Source organism: Meleagris gallopavo, chromosome 10 (assembly GCF_905368555.1).
Source record: "Meleagris gallopavo chromosome 10, MGAL_WU_HG_1.1, whole genome shotgun sequence".
Classification (NCBI taxonomy): Eukaryota; Metazoa; Chordata; class Aves; order Galliformes; family Phasianidae; genus Meleagris; species Meleagris gallopavo.
Window position 1 is genome coordinate 10,911,965 of NC_139413.1, and position 18,481 is coordinate 10,930,445.

The 18,481-nt window shown below is 33.7% G+C and overlaps 1 protein-coding gene and 1 long non-coding RNA gene across 2 annotated transcripts in view; one reads left to right on the plus strand and one right to left on the minus strand.

Annotated features, from left to right (window-relative positions):
• Nucleotides 1–16,760, minus strand: part of LOC146543703 (uncharacterized) — a 40,496-nt gene extending 23,736 nt beyond the window's left edge. Inside the window, exons 1-3 of the long non-coding RNA XR_014885148.1 lie at nt 15,675–16,760; nt 14,099–14,200; nt 13,272–13,389 (exon numbers count right to left, since the gene is read on the minus strand). This is a non-coding gene — a long non-coding RNA (uncharacterized LOC146543703). The remainder of the gene's footprint in view (nt 1–13,271; nt 13,390–14,098; nt 14,201–15,674) is intronic.
• Nucleotides 1–18,481, plus strand: part of COL11A1 (collagen type XI alpha 1 chain) — a 134,925-nt gene that overhangs the window by 97,237 nt on the left and 19,207 nt on the right. Inside the window, exons 45-54 of the mRNA XM_085231338.1 lie at nt 3,505–3,558; nt 4,269–4,376; nt 6,194–6,247; nt 7,159–7,212; nt 7,315–7,368; nt 13,308–13,361; nt 13,852–13,959; nt 14,149–14,202; nt 14,499–14,552; nt 15,702–15,755. Coding sequence (XP_085087464.1) covers nt 3,505–3,558; nt 4,269–4,376; nt 6,194–6,247; nt 7,159–7,212; nt 7,315–7,368; nt 13,308–13,361; nt 13,852–13,959; nt 14,149–14,202; nt 14,499–14,552; nt 15,702–15,755 — 648 coding nt within the window. The remainder of the gene's footprint in view (nt 1–3,504; nt 3,559–4,268; nt 4,377–6,193; nt 6,248–7,158; nt 7,213–7,314; nt 7,369–13,307; nt 13,362–13,851; nt 13,960–14,148; nt 14,203–14,498; nt 14,553–15,701; nt 15,756–18,481) is intronic.

The following is an 18,481-nucleotide window of genomic DNA, read 5'->3' on the forward strand; positions in this document are numbered from 1 at the left end:
AAATACTAAATAGAAATGCATTGTGTTTATTAGGTTCCTGGATCTTCCAGAATCATTAAAAAGTAAATGGGTAAATTCAATTCCTAAGCATCCTCCCTGTATCATATTAATTTATTCACTTTGTATTTGAACTGGGAGAGATCAAGAATATGAACACATTATCTTACTGTGTTTAAATCAACTGTCTGGATTGTGTGAACATATCCAATTTTATCTTTTCAGCCATAACAGTAAAGAATTCAACTTAATAGAAAATCTACTAATACAGCTAATTTTTTTAAAAGAATATCTAATTATTGGAGAGTGAACTTATTCAGTATTTCAGAACAGTAAAGACTTCACATGCCATGCCTTATACAAATTTTCAAATATCAATAGGCACAGTAGTGAATTTGGGACTATTTAGGCTTCTAATAATTTAATTTGAGCTGGTTTTGGATTTCAAAATCACTGCTACAGTTCAAGCACTTCCTCCTTCAAGCTTTTCCCACTTTAAAATTCAAAACTAGAATCAAAATAGGATTTTGTTTTGTTTCTTAGCCAAAAATTCAGTCTTCTATTTCACCAGTTTTCAGTAAGCAAAACTCAGAACACAATGTAGAATTATTCACAACTCAGCACATTTGCTATCCTGAAAACACTCTGCTTGCTATAACTATATATGGAGCATCATAGAAGTAGATTACTTATGAAATCCACAGCAAATTTATGGCTTCCATAAAATCAGATGATATTCTATAGGAAGAAGTATACAAGTTCAAGCAATTCAGGTTTATTATATTTTTATAGAAAAAAATGTGGAGATAAAATGTCAAGAAAATGACAAGGGTTTTCTACTTCTGTTAACTTCTAAAGATAAGGCTGTCTTTTTCAATTATTTATGTGAGAAAGAAAGACTTCTGCAGTTTTCAGAGCTGAATATGTATTTTTCACAATCCTATTGCATTAGATCATATCACAAGTGCTATAATAAACTACTTGCCATGCCCTGTTTACACAAGGAATGTAATATTATACATATGAATGAGAGCATTTCTATTATAAAACCCATTTATTCATAAAACCTACATCTAACCAAGCTGTTTGGAAAATCCTGCTTCAGAATGAAAATTACTCTTACGTAATCTAAGCTGTTTTAGTTTTGATAAACTTGGTAAAATTAATTTATCAAATGAAAGCATTTAAAATAATCATTTTCAAAACGACTGACTTCTCAGTTAACTGAAAATCAATTGTAGTTTATTTATTGGTGCAGTGGTAAACCAGCTGTAGAGTACAAAGATATATATTCTGCTCCTCTTTGTCCCCCTAAAGAGATCATTACATTACAGGCCCTGCATAAATAGAAAAATATGAGTTTTAAAGGAGAGAACAGAGGAAGCATATGAAGTAGGTCATAGTGGCCAAGTTCCACTTAAACTCTGCGCACACTCACATGCATATCTTTCTGTTCTTACCTTTGACTTGCTTCTTCATCAAGATGTTCATCAGAGAAATCAGAAAAAATACACGCTGCAGTTTTGTATTTCAGACCATTTTAGCTTGGCTAGTTATACTGAGCATCAGACTGTGACCACTGTTTCCATAGCGAATACTAATGTATTTCAACTCATTTTCACATACCTGCTTTACAAATAAGGTGTCTGCAGTATAATCATTTGAGAATGTATCATATACAGTCTCAGTCTCAAGGCGTAAGGCATTAGCAAATACTGTATGTTTTCCATGAAATATAGGATCCACTGTTAGAGTCTGCTATTTGAAGGCATGCATTTTACTCTGTTTGGAGTCCTGTGTATTGAATCCTACTTGCCCTCAGTTGCACTCATTCAACCCTGATGATTTCAGAATTTATTTCAAACCTGCTTTCCTTTCAACATGCTGACAGATGTATATGGGGCCTTTTTAGTCACCTCTGAAAGATTCTGAAGAGAAAGTAAGTACGCAGTTCTGAAATCACTGGACATAAAGGGTAGATTTTTACAGTATCTGCACACCTATAAAATCCTCAGTGGTTATTTGCTCATCACAGCAAGGACACTGACAAGGAAAAATTGCTTCCTCTTTCCTGTTTAAGATGAGCTTGAAATATCTTCAGTTCCCTTTCTGAAACTAATAAAAATTTAAGGTTGGAGTTTAACTGTACTATACCTAACAAAAAATACTGTGTTTTCATATTCAGTTAGGGATAGCACAAATTTATTGTTAATGCAATAGAAAAGGGAATCTGGATGAAGACCAAATAATTTTTAATTAGTCAATATCAAAGTACTTTCAAAAAACACGTCACATCAAAATGAGCATTTTAATGAGATTAAAAATATGTAAGTTTTGTTCTGGGCCCTGTAAAATGAAGGAAGAAGCAGAGGCAACCTGCAAAGTGTAGAAGACGGGCATTCCAATATTTTTTTTAAATTCATGCATGCTATTTCCCTTTCTCGTGGCAATCCTTCCAATCTACATGGAAGCTCTTAGGAGCATTCCTAAGAGTGCTTAAGTTAGATTTTTCACAATAGAGTCAAGAGAGCTTTGCTTCTCGTATTGCCATCATACATGCCATTGTTCCATAGAGTGAAAGGAAAAAAAGGTCATTAGAAAAGAGAAGAAAAATATTGTTTAAAATTTCCAGCTACCTAAAAAATAAGATGTTCTAAGATACCCATAGAACCCAAAGAAAGAAATAATTTGCAAGACTTAAGTTCCTTTTCCTGTAAAGGGTGCAGTATTTTAACTGTATCCTTAGCAAGGTATTCTAACAAATTCAAGCACACTTCTGCACTGAATTAGATTTTTCAAGCCAGAAACTGCAGAAAACTTCTTTGTCATCAGAAATGACAGACTAGAATTCAACCTGTGCAGAACGTAATGCTTTCTGAGCTCTTCTCTTCATAAGTCTAATCTGTCTAGTTGGTGAAAAAGCCAGATTCAACCTAGCATACTATTTTAACCATCATAAATTTGTGTCCTGAATTCCCAGATTCAGGGCTAAATTTCAGTGTTATATTATATCTGTTTAACTGACCGTTAAAATATGGACAGTGTTACTTAGAAAGTTATTGTTCTGGAAGACTACCTGATAGAATTAAGGAGTTCCTCTGCCATTCTCCTGAAAAGAGGAATAATATCAAAGAGAATGTGACTTCCAGTGCTCGAAATGAACTTAGAATGCGGGTATTAGATGTCAAAATAAACTTTGTGCTGTCACAATAAAATATTTACAATTTCATAAAACTAATACAGTCAACAAGTATTTCATTTAAGGATAACTTGTTAGGTAACGATTTAGTTCTCATTAAAAGGTCTGATATTATAGACATGCACATCTGAGTTTTGAGAGCTGAACAAACTGCTTATTTGTTATGAATGGAAAAGACTTATTAATAATATTACGTTCTCCATGGAGAAATGTAAAAACAATAGTGTTTGATTGTGCAAATATATTTGCTGTTTATCTCAGTCCAGATGCCAGAGTCACTCACTTTTCCTTTTGAATGCTTGTTGCAGGGTCCTCCAGGTCCACCAGGTCTCCAGGGTCCTGTTGGTGCTCCTGGCATAGCTGTAAGTAGCTTATTCAAAGCAAATCACATTGTTGCTAAAAATCATTTGATACTTCAAAATTCTTAGAACTACATGGTAATTTGTGTTACTTACTCAGGAACAGATTTCAGATCACTATTAACAGTTGTGTCACTGTGCCCTTAAATTCAGTTGTTCTTTATAAATGAGGCTGTACAGCTATTATTTATTTAAATTTCATTATTAAAAATGAAATATCATAAGCAGTGAACAGAGACCATCCCTTCAGACAACTTGTCTGATGTTTTTTTGTATCACTCAATGTTCAAATCAATTTGATACTAAATGCAGTTAAAAGAGATGGTCTTTTTAAAATTCACCTAGTTCAAAGTTGTGGGTTTATTTTCAAAAGTTTTGAATTTTTCAGGAGTAAATATTGGTCAGACTGTGCGCTATTCATATATTCTTATATGCAGGTATTCAACAGCTAGAATATTTACGCAGTTTATGAAAGAGAATAGGTGTTCAGGGAAAATTAATGTGAGAGTTGTATTGTTTGATCTACTTTAAATCAGGACACAGTCTGTTATTCCACTTGTTTAACAGATTTCATTCATCAGGTTGGTATATGCATTTGTAATGACATTAGCACTAATTCTGAGCCCTCTTCTAGTTGTTTGTCCAGTGATAACACAAGAGCTTCTTCTGTTTTCAGACCTGTGATGTTTTTGTTTCTTGCTCTTTCCAAACAGGGAGGTGATGGGGAGCCAGGCCCAAGAGGTCAGCAAGGAATGTTTGGGCAAAAAGGTGATGAAGGTCCTCGAGGCTTCCCTGGCCCTCCAGGCCCTATTGGCTTACAGGTAAATTCATCTACTCTTTTTACCCTCTACTTATCAAGTGTCACTGAGAAATCAGGAGATTGTTTTATTCAGGAATGCAGTTCTCATAGCAACAATGAGCTGCTGGGATTAAGAGCTTTCACTTTCATGTATCTAATATTCTATGGTAAGTATATTGCACTTACTTCAATTAGATTGTAGTAATAGTATTTAAAGTGGATATTACATAAAAATAATTTTGTTTATAAAGGTAATAATGGTGAATTTTGAATACTTATTAACTGTGATTTTCCTTAATATATAAAATATTACTTTTAAGATTTTGTTTCTTTAATAAGTGGTTTTCTAACAAAACAAGTTGAAAATCAAGAAAACTTGAAAATCTACAGGCATATTTAAATAATCTCACGATCACTTTATGGCAATTTTACTTAAATATTGAAATATAAAATGACAAATCACTACTTCTTGCCAAAAGGAACTGCCATGTCCAATAATGTATGAAATACCATATCATTAAGTCAGTAAGAAATTTTCTGCATTAGAATAAGTGTTCAGTAAATGGCTTGTGAGAATTTTTGAAGACAGAAATATCAAGCAAATGCTTAATTACCTTTGAAGTTTCATAAATACATCCTCTGCAAACTGTACAACATGTACTTTAAATTTAATATTTATATTAGCATTAGCAAAATCAGGGCCTGAGATTATAACTTTTAAAATAAGCAAAAGGACTATATAAAAACTACAACTGTGTTCTTTAATGAGTTGATTATTAATAGGCTTTCACAATAACCACACTCACTGGTATGTTAGCCAAGTTTTCACCATAGTAGACAACTGAAACTTACAATATTTTAGAAAAGGTACACCTCTGAATTTTGACGAGCCTTTCTACAATTCAGATTGTGTCAAAGTAGGAGGACAGCTGATAAATATATATAGCATTAATATGTTTATACTTCATAATTTTTATACAGCTCTGTAGCAAAGACAGCAAATTACATTTTCCAGTCTGATAGTAATAATTTGATACATTAAGAATAGCAGAACACTGGAGATGAAACTTGGAACCAGATCTTAATGTAATATCAATATTGTAATGTTATTGACTCCATATTCAGGGTATTCTGCATGATACAGAAGCCAAAATTTTATCCTACATTTAGAAATGCCCAACTTAGGGGTGGTATTGTTTCTAGGTGGGATAACATTATACTAGAATCAGTACTAGCATTATCTTCATTTTCCTTCTCTTGATGTTTGTTACTAGACAAACTTGGACACTTTCTTTGTAAGAAAGTTTGCATTAAAGCAGTGCAGTGCATCTCAGCAGGATCCATTACCTCCACTGGACACCTTACTAAGGCAGTTTTACAGCTTCCAGTACTGAGGTAGTTTAGACATTTTTGCATGCCACTTCACTGTGCTGCCTCGATCATGTTTTGTTGACATATATATGTCATAAATCATATTGTCCAAACATACACATGGGGTTTGGATAATGATGGCAATGTTCCTGAATTCAGCCACCCTAGATAGCATTTGTGTGTAAATAATTATTCTTTTTTTTTTTTTTTTAATTTTCTGTCTCACCTTATTTAAACAGTTCAGGACTACATATACATTTGCTGTAACATGAAAGACTCTTTATGTATTGATTTATTTACTGCAATTAAATTTTGGTGTTTTGCTCCTTTCCTTCCCCTCTCTCCACTCCACCTGCCCCTGCCCAAGTTTCACATGCGGATCTAATTTGTATTGTTTCATATTGATTTATATCTCATTATTCCAGATACTCTACTAACAGTCATTTTTTTTTCTTCCTTGATTTTTAGGGTTTGCCTGGCCCACCAGGTGAAAAAGGTGAAAATGGAGATGTGGGCCCAATGGTGAGTTTTCTTCCCCACTAGTCATTCTCACAATAAATATTATCCATGTATTACTGCCTTTTCTCAGAAACTCACAATTTGATAAGCTATTCCTGAATTCTCTACCTGACCATGAAACTTTTTTTGTGTATTGTGAGTTATCTCTGGGATTTATTTTGCATTCCTGAATCCATATCCTCATCTTTAAGATGAAGATTTATGTAAGAAAATACTCGGAAGTAGCTATGCGTGTCTGGCAGGACAAGGCAAGAAGGGTCAGGAAAGAAGGAGAATAAGGAGAGACTACAGCACTGGAGAATTCAGAGCTGCTATTCTGAAATAGGAACTTCAGGGCGTTGTTACCATACCATCAAGGATCAGTTGCACTTTTTCCATGGGATTGTAATTGTAGGCTAAAAGATAGTAAATACTATTTTGCTATATTTACATTGTTTCTCTAGGTGATTTTGAGGCTATTTGTTGAAGTGCTGTGATGCCTTCTGGGCTGGTCCTGACTGAAATGCAAGCTGTCTAGCTAACATACCTGCATCCAACAATTGCCAGCCTTTTTTATTGTTGCTCATCTGTAGTCATCATGGTGCAGTACCGTCACATGGCTGTCAACAGATAGATAAGCTACTCAGAGGCCCTTGCACAGTGGAAAGTGTAGTTAGGTACACTGCAGGGAAAATGCAATTCAGGAAACCGGTCCTCATGAGTTCTAATCAAGTCATTTTCAACTCAGATACCATATAGCTTGGATCCCTCCTGAACTCATGCACTGGACAACAATTCAGCCCTGCTTTTTATGTAGAACTCTGAAGACTAAAATTCCTGTAAATGTTGAGGATATTGTTTCCAACTGGCAAACAACAACAACAAAGAACTACTTATCTTATTATAAAATATACCAAATTGTCTCTTCGATACAGGGTCCACCTGGTCCTCCAGGTCCAAGAGGTCCACAAGGTCCTAATGGAGCTGATGTAAGAACCTTTTTTTTCTCAACATGGCTTTTGAAATTCAATAATAAGAACTATATTTGGGATAACTGTATTTGGAATAACTATCATTTTGTATCATCGTAGGGTCCTCAAGGCCCCCCAGGCTCGATCGGCTCTGTTGGAGGTGTTGGGGAAAAGGTGAGAATATTGATAATATCATTTCTAGAAAGAGAAAACATTGGAACTGGAATATACATCTTGTTTCTTCTTTGATGCTACACAGATATATTACAGTTCCCAAGTAGCCTTCATTGACTTAATTATTAATAGTGATCAAGCAATCTAGTTATACTTCTAATGGCAGAATTACTATGTTTGTTTCTTTTCTTTAATATTTTACATCACAAAAGTGTTAAAGAGTTGAGAAAGAGTTGAGGAGAAGAGTAAGCCTTATCAGTGATTAATAAGTAAGGCTATAGTGATTTCCTCAGTTTCGCAGTAACATGTTTACAGTAACATGATTGGATTCAACAGTATATTTCATTTTATACAGCTTTACCTTAGAATATCATAAATCCTTTTATCTGGAATGTTAAGAATATAAGCTATTATCTAATGTATTAGTGGTAGACTAATGTGTCAGATGTGAAACAGAACTGAAATATCAATACATATTTATTTCTCATAGAAATATATACAATTCCAATAAAGTCAAAGGCCAGAGAATGATTTATCATAGTTGAAAACTTGACTTAAGACTGATACTCATTAGTCAAAATTATTTTCATTGCTATTTTTAGTTCTATATTCAGAAAATTTGCTAGCAGCATATGTTTTTGTTTTTTAAAAAAATTCCTTATCTTAACCTAAGGAAGTTGGAAAATAAATGTTTTATTCTTTTTCTTTGTTTTGTTTTTTTATTTATTTGAATCAACAGAGTAAACTGTTTTAAAATGCAGAGCAAACACAAAATTCAAAAGAGATTCTCTTGAAATTCCTATTTTCATATTTATTTTAACAATTTAGACAACCAATTTCAGCCACATACTGGGTGAAACCATAAAGCATTTATTTGCAATGCTACAGATTTAATATAATTTTTTTCTTTAAATCTGGGTCAGGCAGTTCAAAAGCAGCTTTTGAAAGCAATAGAAAGTGAGGGAAAAAAAAATGGAAATATATACAGTCTCCCTTATAGGTAATTTGATGAAAAACTATGTAGATTGTTCCTGAGCATTTAAATATTTGCCACAGCATATCATATACATTCAATAAAATTCATGTCAATGAATCCTAGAAATGGCATTCCTAGGAATGCCAATATTGATAGTTGTCAAATCAGAAAAAAACAACAGTATTTCTACCAAGTATTGGTAACATTTCAGAATGTGAAGCAAGTTTTTCCTTTTTCTTTCTGTCCATCAGATTATTAAATGCAGAGGTATTTTCTCATCTTCCTCCACCATCACTGAAATTCTTTACTTCAGAAGTCTTAAATTCTGCTGCCTTTCATTTATCTTCACACTGTGTTTGACACAGTATACCAATATTGTAACTTTACGTACCTATCTATCAGATCTATGAATTTAGAAAGAATGACATGAGTATCAAGTTAATAAAAATCATTTCATGATCCTTTTCTTAATTATTGTCCAGAAGCATGTGATTCTGCTTCATAGAAAGGTATTCTTTCTTTTCACAAGATAAGGTAATTGTCATTTTTTTTCCAGGATCCTTTTTATGACTAATACTAAAAATCATGAAAATCTGCAGTTTGTCGTAGAAAATTCTCATTCCTCTGTGATAACAAAAGATATTTCACAGAGTAATCTTCTATATTGTTCATATCTACCCTAAAATTGTCCAGCTTTTTCATTAAAATAACTACTTCCCAGTAGCAATGGCATTCTTATGTGTTCAATCTTTTTTACTAGTAATTGCATGAAAGAGAATAAATATTATGTCCTTCTGCTTGTCTGCATTATTAACAGTGTGCTGTCTCTAATTCCCAAGCTTGTGACATTATTCCTCCAGACTATCTTTAAAGAGTGTTTTCCTATTTAAAGAGCTGCAGGATTTGTTATTCTCTCTGGAAAGAGTACCAAAAATGTGCCTTATTGCAAGCACTGGTAGAGATGGGAAAAAGTTGACATAATGAAAAAAAAGTTTGTATATCAATGAAATACAGAAAAGAAAAAAAAAAAAAAAAGGCAATGTGCAAAGAAAAATTCTCCTGTGTCCACTGTAGTAATGGGAAAAAATGTTTATTGTGAGAACATTACATCCAGGGTTGAAACTTGCTACTTTAAAAACAATCTTGTGTAATATAGTGTCCTATTGAAGCCAATAGGAATTTGGACGTAGGTTTCAATCACATCTTTAATTGTTATTGTTTCACAATCAAATTATATTCCAGTCATTCTAATTACATTCCAGTCATTCTGTAAAGACACTGACTTGACAACTCCTTACTCCTCTCCTCACTGCTATTCTTTCATGTGATTTAGAATCCCCATAAGCAGACCACTAAATTTAATTTGAGAACATGATAATTTAGACAGTGTATCACTGCTTGTCATTTTTATTTCCTCTTGCTTATTTCTCATATTGTCTGTGCAATTTCTGTATTGCATACAGAAAAGCTTCCCAGTATATTATTTTGGAGATTTTATTTCTTCCAATTACTTCCCTCCTTCTTAAATTTTATCATGTGACTGATATCTCTTCCTAGTTAGGACACTTTCCTTTTTAATTTGAGTTCCATTTAATGAGTTCTGCAGATTTAGAAATAATAAAGAGTTGTTTTGTCAGGGGGATTTTGTTCTTGTGAGTCAATCATATCTTGTGGTGTTACCACAATGGGAGGACTGTTCAGGCTTTTAAACAAAACATACCTGCTCTTCCTCTTCCTGCACACTTTTTTTTTTCCCAATGCTTTTCCTATTATGTCAGTATGCTTTGGCCTCTGCATCCTTTCCAGGAAAGACCTATGCTGTAGATAATACAATGCAGTGTTGATAGTAGAATGTGGAAAAATATTTTGGCATTCTATGTCACTGTTGAGTAGCTAAATATATTTGCTCATTTTCGTATTTGAATGGTTGAATTAGAAGGAGATATTTTGATATTTGACAAATTTCCAACAATTTTTGTCACATGTAGTATAATGTATGTTTAAAGATCTTGCTGGTTCCTCTGCTGTCCATACAAAATTCTAAATGTTCAGAAACATCTGCAATACAAATGTGCAAGTAGCCTTGCATTATAAATGCCTGTATCCGTAGTCTAGAAGTCTTGTGACTTACACTCAACCAAAACCAGTTAAACCAGCTTTCACCCTAAGATTTATTTTCTTTTTCCTGCTTTTACTTTAGAAAAATGAGAAAAAGAAAATATACTAGCTCATGCTGATCATTTGATATCAAAGGCTTTACGTGCTGATATTCTAAATCTCCAGTAAATTGCTCAAAACTTTCAAAATTGTGTAGGTCAGTTGAAAACAAAATTACTATTTGAAAAAAATGTGTATGCATATTGATTGCTTCTTTCCACTTAATTTCACTAAAAAATTGTAGATTAAGAGCTTGTAACAACAGAGAAAACAGAAAAAGTAACATTAGTGCTGTGCTTCTCTTTGACAAAATCTAATGAAAATAAGCTCAGATTTCTAGCGTTTAAGTTAATCTGTGATAACTGCGTTGGGTACTCTGCCTTCTTACAAACCTCTCCCCCTTTCATTTATACATACATCCACACATATCTCATTAAGATAATCAAGATGTTTGTGACAATTTATGTAACCTGAATGTCTATCCTTGCAACATCTTAGTTTTAATATTTTTGCATGACATGCTGACTCTTTCCTTCCTTCCTTCCTTCCCTATCCCTCCAATTCACTTATAAGCCCTCCCAGAAAATATAACACAGCTATAGAATTTCTTTCTTGATTAAATTTACCTCTCCACAGAGCCCTAATACATAGAACAGTTGCACATGCATACCTATGTGACAAAAGATTGTCTCCTAGAGCCACAATTCTTTTGATTATTATTATTTTTTTTATTATTATTTATTTTGTGAGGGTGGCAAAAAGGAATAAAAGAGTAACCAAAACTTCTTTACCCAGTCAGTTACAAGGGTGTCTCATTTTTAGAAAATCAATAGCTGTGTTCCAGAAATTAACTGAAAGGTGGCAGCTTTCCATCTACTATATCTTTGTGCTTTCAATGGACAGCTTTTTAGAAATTGTAATAATAAGGAATAGACTTTTAAACTACTGTCCCTAGCTTGATATAAATCATTCTGCTCACATAATACAAGGGAGTTTTTAAAACTAAACATGACCATGAAATGACATGATGCTTTGTAGCTGAGAATTTCTGTTAAAGACATTGCTGCTGAAATTCTGTCAGAGGACAGCACTAACATTTAAATGATCTGGCCTGATGACAAAAAGAAATGAAAAAGAAATCCAGAGGTGGAATATATCTATTAGATCATAAAATCTATTTCCCAACTGAACGTGAAATATTTCCAATGGAGGAGGTGAAGTGGATTCTGAATTAATACTACCCTTATCAAAAAGACAATGAAAGACAAAGTTTTTGATAATCATAAATATATATTCTGTAAATACACATCAGCTACAATCTTGCCTATCAAAACATTGTTTAATTCCCTTAACAGCTGTCTGTAACAGTTGCAACCTTTTATAATGCATAAAAGTTTTAATATAAAAAACAGTATGTGAATAAGCAAGGAATGCATGTGGGAAGAGTCACATCTTTATAATAAAGCAGTATATGATTTTAAAGGATTAATGTCAGATTAAATTTTAACTGATGTCATCTTACACAAGTGCCTCTTCCACATGTGTCCTCTGAGGAGAGCATCTTGACATTTCCTTGCCCTTCTACATTTGCTTTCTTCCACACTGCTGTTTATTGTGGTTTTACTGTGTAGTGAGTTCGTGTGGGGTGCCTCCAACTGCCAATTTCCACATATGTGCTATAGCAGGGATCCCTGAGATCTTAGGAGCACTGTGTTCTCCACAGGTGTTGACTGACTGTAGGTCAGTAAGTCAGAAAAAGCCCATCTTTTCTCTCATTGCAAGATATCATAAAATAAAGATGAGTTTGTCAAAGGAAAGGGTAAAAGAGTAGCTTTCAAATCAAATGTGAATCATAAAAAAAAAAAATCTTTTGTCAAGAAGGCACAAATGAACTTACTCTCTGAGAAGCGTAAAAGCGATTCATACTGGCAAGGGTGCTTGTCAGGCAAGACCTGATACAATCAGTGCTCTTAATTAGTCCTGCAATGGACACCATCTACTGAAGAGCTGTACTGAATTTGGTCTACACTGCAGACTGCTAGATAGAGTATCTCTACTATCTTGAATATCATCTTGAGAGAGAGAGAGAGAGATTTATATATATATTTTTATAGAGATATTTATATAGAGATATAAATAGATTTTGTATAGATTTTCTTTGTATTGTGTTCTTCTCAAAGCCATCTGCTATATTAAATAATTTCCATCACCAGTAAATACATAACATATTCATTTGTGGCCAGTGATCAAAGTTTTACTAACTTTATGCTATTATGCTATTATTATATGTTTTTCTTTATATAGTTATTTATTTTAACAGTAGCTCTAGCAATAATGTTTCCACTCTATTAAAATTAATTTCAAATTAGTATTATCATATTTGTAGGGATTTGCCTCCAAACAAAAATACATATTATAGAGAGGAGAAAAAAAAAAAAAAAAAAAAAAGCATGTATATATACACACACATGCATACTTCTTTGACTTTTCTGTGCCAAGAAAGGAAAAAGACAAACAGGAAATTTGCAATATATGGGATAATAAAGGGGAATATCTTCCAAAGCCCAAAGGGAAAGTTAGCCTCCCTGTCTCACCAGAAGCTTATTTTGAAAGACTGTTTCTAAAATTTCAGATTCCAGTTCTGCAAAAACACGTGTCCCAATTGCCTTTAGGTAGAGTCAATAAGAGACAACTCCTGTAAGCTGTTATCATGAATAAGCATGCAAAAAAAATATGTAATAACAGAAGCAAATTCATACAAATACTCTACCTAATGACTCATCAATTTATCCTCACACATGTATAGGGTGAACCCGGAGAAGCTGGTAACCCTGGACCTCCTGGAGAATCTGGAACATCTGTGAGTCTTTTGGTTTTGTCTTATTAACCTGTATCACAGTAAACAAAAACATAAGGTAGTGCTTACTTTAAGAAACATTTAATGATATTACTTGTGTTTTTGTGTTTAAATTTTCAGTGCAGACCTTTCTTACACTATTGAAATGCAATTTGTTTCCTTATAACTATAGCCACATCTTATAGTAAGATGTGACAAAATTGTGAAGACTTCCTTAAAAGAGTACTGGCTTTGATGCGCATATTTTTTCTCTATGAAAGCAATTCATTGATGCAAAATAGGTTCAGACTCACATCTGGTTGCAGATGTTTGCACTCAGACCTGAGATTCAGAGGTTTTCCAATCTGAGGCTGAGGGCCTAATATCCCATTCACATACCAACATTTAATGAGGAATAACATTGCCCAGATCTGAAAAACAGTTTTGCCACTGTAATCTTTCTTTAGCCATTCAATTCGCAGACAATATTTTTTTGTTCATGTGTTTCCTACAGGGTCCAAAAGGTGAAAGGGGAGAAAAAGGTGAGGCTGGTCCACCTGGAGCAGCCGGACCACCAGGTGCTAAAGGACCTCCAGGTGATGATGGGCCTAAGGGTAACCCAGTAAGTAAGCTTAATAATTTTAACACAAAGCATAGTGGAACATTACTGAATTACTACATTACTGAATTACTACAGATTAAATTCTACATTGGAACTAAATTTATTATATTCTTAACAAAATATTTCTGATGACTGTTACTTGCTTCTCTGTGCATGACATCTTCCTTGTTTTTTTCCTGATTTACCTAGGGTCCGGTTGGTTTTCCTGGAGATCCTGGTCCCCCTGGAGAGCCCGGTCCATCTGTAAGTATATTCGAGAAGCAGTTTTAGGTCCTGGACTTGGTCTGCATTCGCTTGCAGTTACCACCATCTCTTCTTGGTTTGAAAAGGAGGTCTTTCCTGTCAGATTTATTGCTTTGGCTATTCATATATTTCTTAAATCCTAAAAAAAAACTAGAAATCTTTAAAAAGTTTTGAAAATGAGTGTCTGTAGGAAAATTCTCTGCAGAAAACTAGTGTTCTTATATTCATCTTTGAAACTACATTACTGAATTTATCTGAATTTCTACCTTTTGTTTATTTTCACATGATTTCTGTAGGGTCAAGATGGTGTTGGTGGAGAGAAGGGTGAAGATGGTGATCCTGGTCAACCTGTGAGTAGTTTCTGTCATTTTCTTTTGGCTACATGTTTTCACCTGTGCTGAGAAAGTACTTTTTGCTGAATCAGTGTTTTCTATGAATTCATACTCTAACAAATGTTTTCTAAACAGATTCTTTTTGCATTGTACTGAAAAGTCTCTTTATTTCCTTGTAGAATTAGAATTACCTATATAATAGATACAACCAAAAGAAGGAGAAATAAACAGCTTGTTTTAATGCTGAGATGCATTAAAATGAGAGCAGCTCTTATAAAAAAGTGTAAAAAAGTAATGCTAAAGCCAAGTAGTCTTCGTTAGCTCACTTTATGAAGTGAATCTTAATCTTGGAATTTCCACTGTATTTCATGTGAAGTCTAAGAGTTACGGAAGCAATGTTAATCAATACTCTTAACCTTCTGGAGATTCCTGTTGCTGTTGAGGCATTGTGAATTTAATTTTTTACTGCAAAAAGCTAGGGCTTCCTTTTTGGAAACTCTCTTTACAGCTCTGGAATTTCTGAGTATCAGGAAAATATTTTATACAGTACAATGTGAAAGAAAAATGCTAGTAATTCAACATATGGTTAGAAATAAGTTATAAACCAGAGTTTAAATTGAAAAGTTCAGGATGAGCATCTGTATATCTAGCTTCACAGTAAGTACTTTTAGAGTGTTGTGCTCATGAAGAAAAACTTATCAAACTGTTCAGTAGACCTGAAATATTTCAAAGAGTATCACAGCATACCTATGTGGGGGGGCCAAATGGCTGTCAGTGTGGAATATTTTCAATAGAAAGCGACTTATTGGGCAGCTAACTTACAGAAGCTAGTAAAAAAATACAGGAAAAGTAACAATTTCCGCACCTGAGAAAGCAAGAAATGTTCTTAATCGAGTTAGTCAGTAGACTGTATATTACTTTTGTGCAGACACTTCCAGAGATGAAATGTTTTGTTTTAAATGAGAAAAAAAGAGTAGTTGCATTTTGTACAAAATCTGCTAAAAACTGCAAAAGACGACTCTAAGAAAGGACTTGCTGATTAAGCAAGTATCACTTCTGTATGATAATTACTTTCTGTCCATTGAAAGAGATATTGTAGATGTTTGCTGCATTTAAGAAAATGATTTTATATATTGTTACCACTGAGCCTATTGCTTTCCATTGCAGGGTCCACCAGGTCCTTCAGGAGAAGCTGGCCCACCTGGTCCACCTGGAAAGAGAGTAAGTCATTTCTCATTGCCTCTTGTACATCTCTCTTTCAAAGATATTATGTTTTAGAGTATTTCAGCTATTTGTTTTCCATCTTGTGACACTTCATACAGTAAGTTTAAAGTTTCTTTTAATAATGTGAGAAATAAAAAATACAAACAGCAGAGAAAACTCTTTAACATGAGTCTTGTAAAGGATTTTCAGTTAAAAATAGATCTGTTAAAATATATAGCATGTCCTGGAATACAAATCAAGAGGAATATAAGCGTATGTTTGGTGTAGTCGTCTGTATACAGCTTGAGATCAAAAAGTCAGCTGCAGACCTGGAGATTTTAGAGTTAAGGGTACAGTTACCAATGAAGTACTGACAATGGACAAATCTTGTGTTCACTAGTTTGGAATTAGCATCTGCAGGCAGCCTGAACATGGAAAATAGTGGAAGAGTCCACACTTAGCCCACTCAACAGATTAGCACATCTGGCCGATCTGGTTATTTTTTCTCATTTATTTCAGTAGAGTTAAAGCCAGTCCTCTTACAGTAACTCCTTCAAAAGAGCTTAGAAGAATTTCTATGATCAGCCTCAAGAAAAAAAAAATATATAGGGATGAATATATTCCTTATCGGTAGTTGTGATTTCTCTTCTCTCTCAAGTGAATTCAGTATGTGATAGGGTAAAAAAAAAATTAGAATTTTTGCTAGCCTGCTAATCAGAGTGAGTGACAATGAGAGTAATAACACATCATCCATAGGTACATGACTGCTGGCAGGGATAAGAAAGGAAGTGACTGCTTTTGTGTCTTGAAATAATTTAAATGCAACTTAGTGAAAATCTTTCTCATCCCTTTGACTTATAACATTAACAGTGAGACATTTCTGTAGCTTATGAAGATATTTCATTATTTCTAAAATTTTTGAAGCTTTACAGGTTTACAAATATAGATAATCAAAACCAGTAGATAATATACTTACAGAATTGTAGTAGGTAGATGCACCAACCTTTAGGTCTGTTTCAGAGAGTGATTGGATACTGTTTTTACACTTTAAAATAAAAGATGGGAGCATCATTGAATTTATGCTGAGAGCTATTTAACAAAATGTGTTAGATTGCTCAGTGTAATGGGCTTGAGTGAACTGACATGCCTCATTAGTTTGATCTATTTTACACAATAATCTATTTGCTCTACAAACTTGCAAAACATTTATAATCCTATAAAAATATTATGGTAGCAGTAACAACCTTATCACTAGAACTGCTAATATTCACTCAATCCATATTTCAATTAGTATGTTTGTTCTACATCAGATTAGAATTTCCTATTTTATTATATGAAAAGGCAGTAGCTCATTCCTAGTAAATAGTATATATTACTATCTGTAGCTAGATAAAATTAAAAATTCAAATATAATGTCACACATTTTAATACAACTCCAGTTTATGAATAGTGTGAAGAAAAAACTATTGTCATAAAATATCTAATTCCTGAATACTGAAGCAAATAGTTTGTAGAGTCAGATTCTATATGACCTGAGTACCTGAATGATTCAGTCTTGTAGGAAGTCTGTACTGTATTGAAGTTCTACTAGAAAAATACAACAAAGGTTTTCAGGCTTGTTACTTTGCTGGCAAAAAGAATGGAAAAAAATGTGCTTTGTTAGCCTTCATCAGTTGCATGATAAGACCAGTTTCAACAAAAAGCCCCAGGAAGTGTCATTTCATCGACATGCACCCTTTCAGTAGTAAGACTGCTATTATTGAAGGTGCAGTTCTGGAAATATTACTGCAAAGCAACATTCCACCTATTTTTTTTTGTTTGTTTTCTTGTCATTTTGTCTCTAAAATGACAAGCTGACAGAGATCAGGATTCAAACTTATAAGTGTGGCTCTTCGAATGCCTCAACTGTATGATCTCCTTATTTATTGCCATTCATTTTCATTCCCATCTTCCCGTGTATTTTGGAACATATTTGAAGTCAGTTTCACTGGCCAATCTTTGAAAATTACGCTTATTACCGGTTTTCATCTAACATTACAGGTTCCAAAGAGGTTCCCCTAGCTTTCTCTTGGAAGTAACTTCTAGCACAAGATGTGAACTTAAAAGTTTTCCCAATGTATCTATGAAACTCTCAGCTATATAGTTACAGTGACCTTCAGCTATCAAGTGAAGGCCAAGAAGAAACTATTTCTTCCTAGTTATTAATGTGAATAAGCAAATGACTGTTCTACTGTGATGCTCTAAAGGCTTTGACACAACAGCAGGAGCTTTGCTCCAAAACTGTGCAAGGGTCTAATGGACAAGCAGCGTGATGAATTCTTTTAATGAAATTTTGGAGCTACATGTCAGAGAGCATGTTCCATCATGTTTACCTCTGAAGAGATAAAATTCCCTAGCGTGCTGCTGAGCACTCAGGTTAGGTCTTAATCAAAAGAAAAGTTTAAAGTCTATGGCTGACACAAAAATGGATCATTAGAGCATCCACAAATGTGTACTGTAATGAATACATTGCTTTTTTCAGACCTATCAATGGCTCCTCCTAAAAAATATTTCTATCACTGCTTTTTAGAAAGTTCTATTACCATAAATGCTTTCAGTTTTATAAGGGACAGACCAGTGTATCTTCAGAACAAAGTTCCATATTCAGATGAAAAACTAGTTCAAGTATATATATATAAATTCCAAAAACATAATCTAGAAACCCTATAACAGTCATTGATAAAGTCCATTAGTGATTACAGATA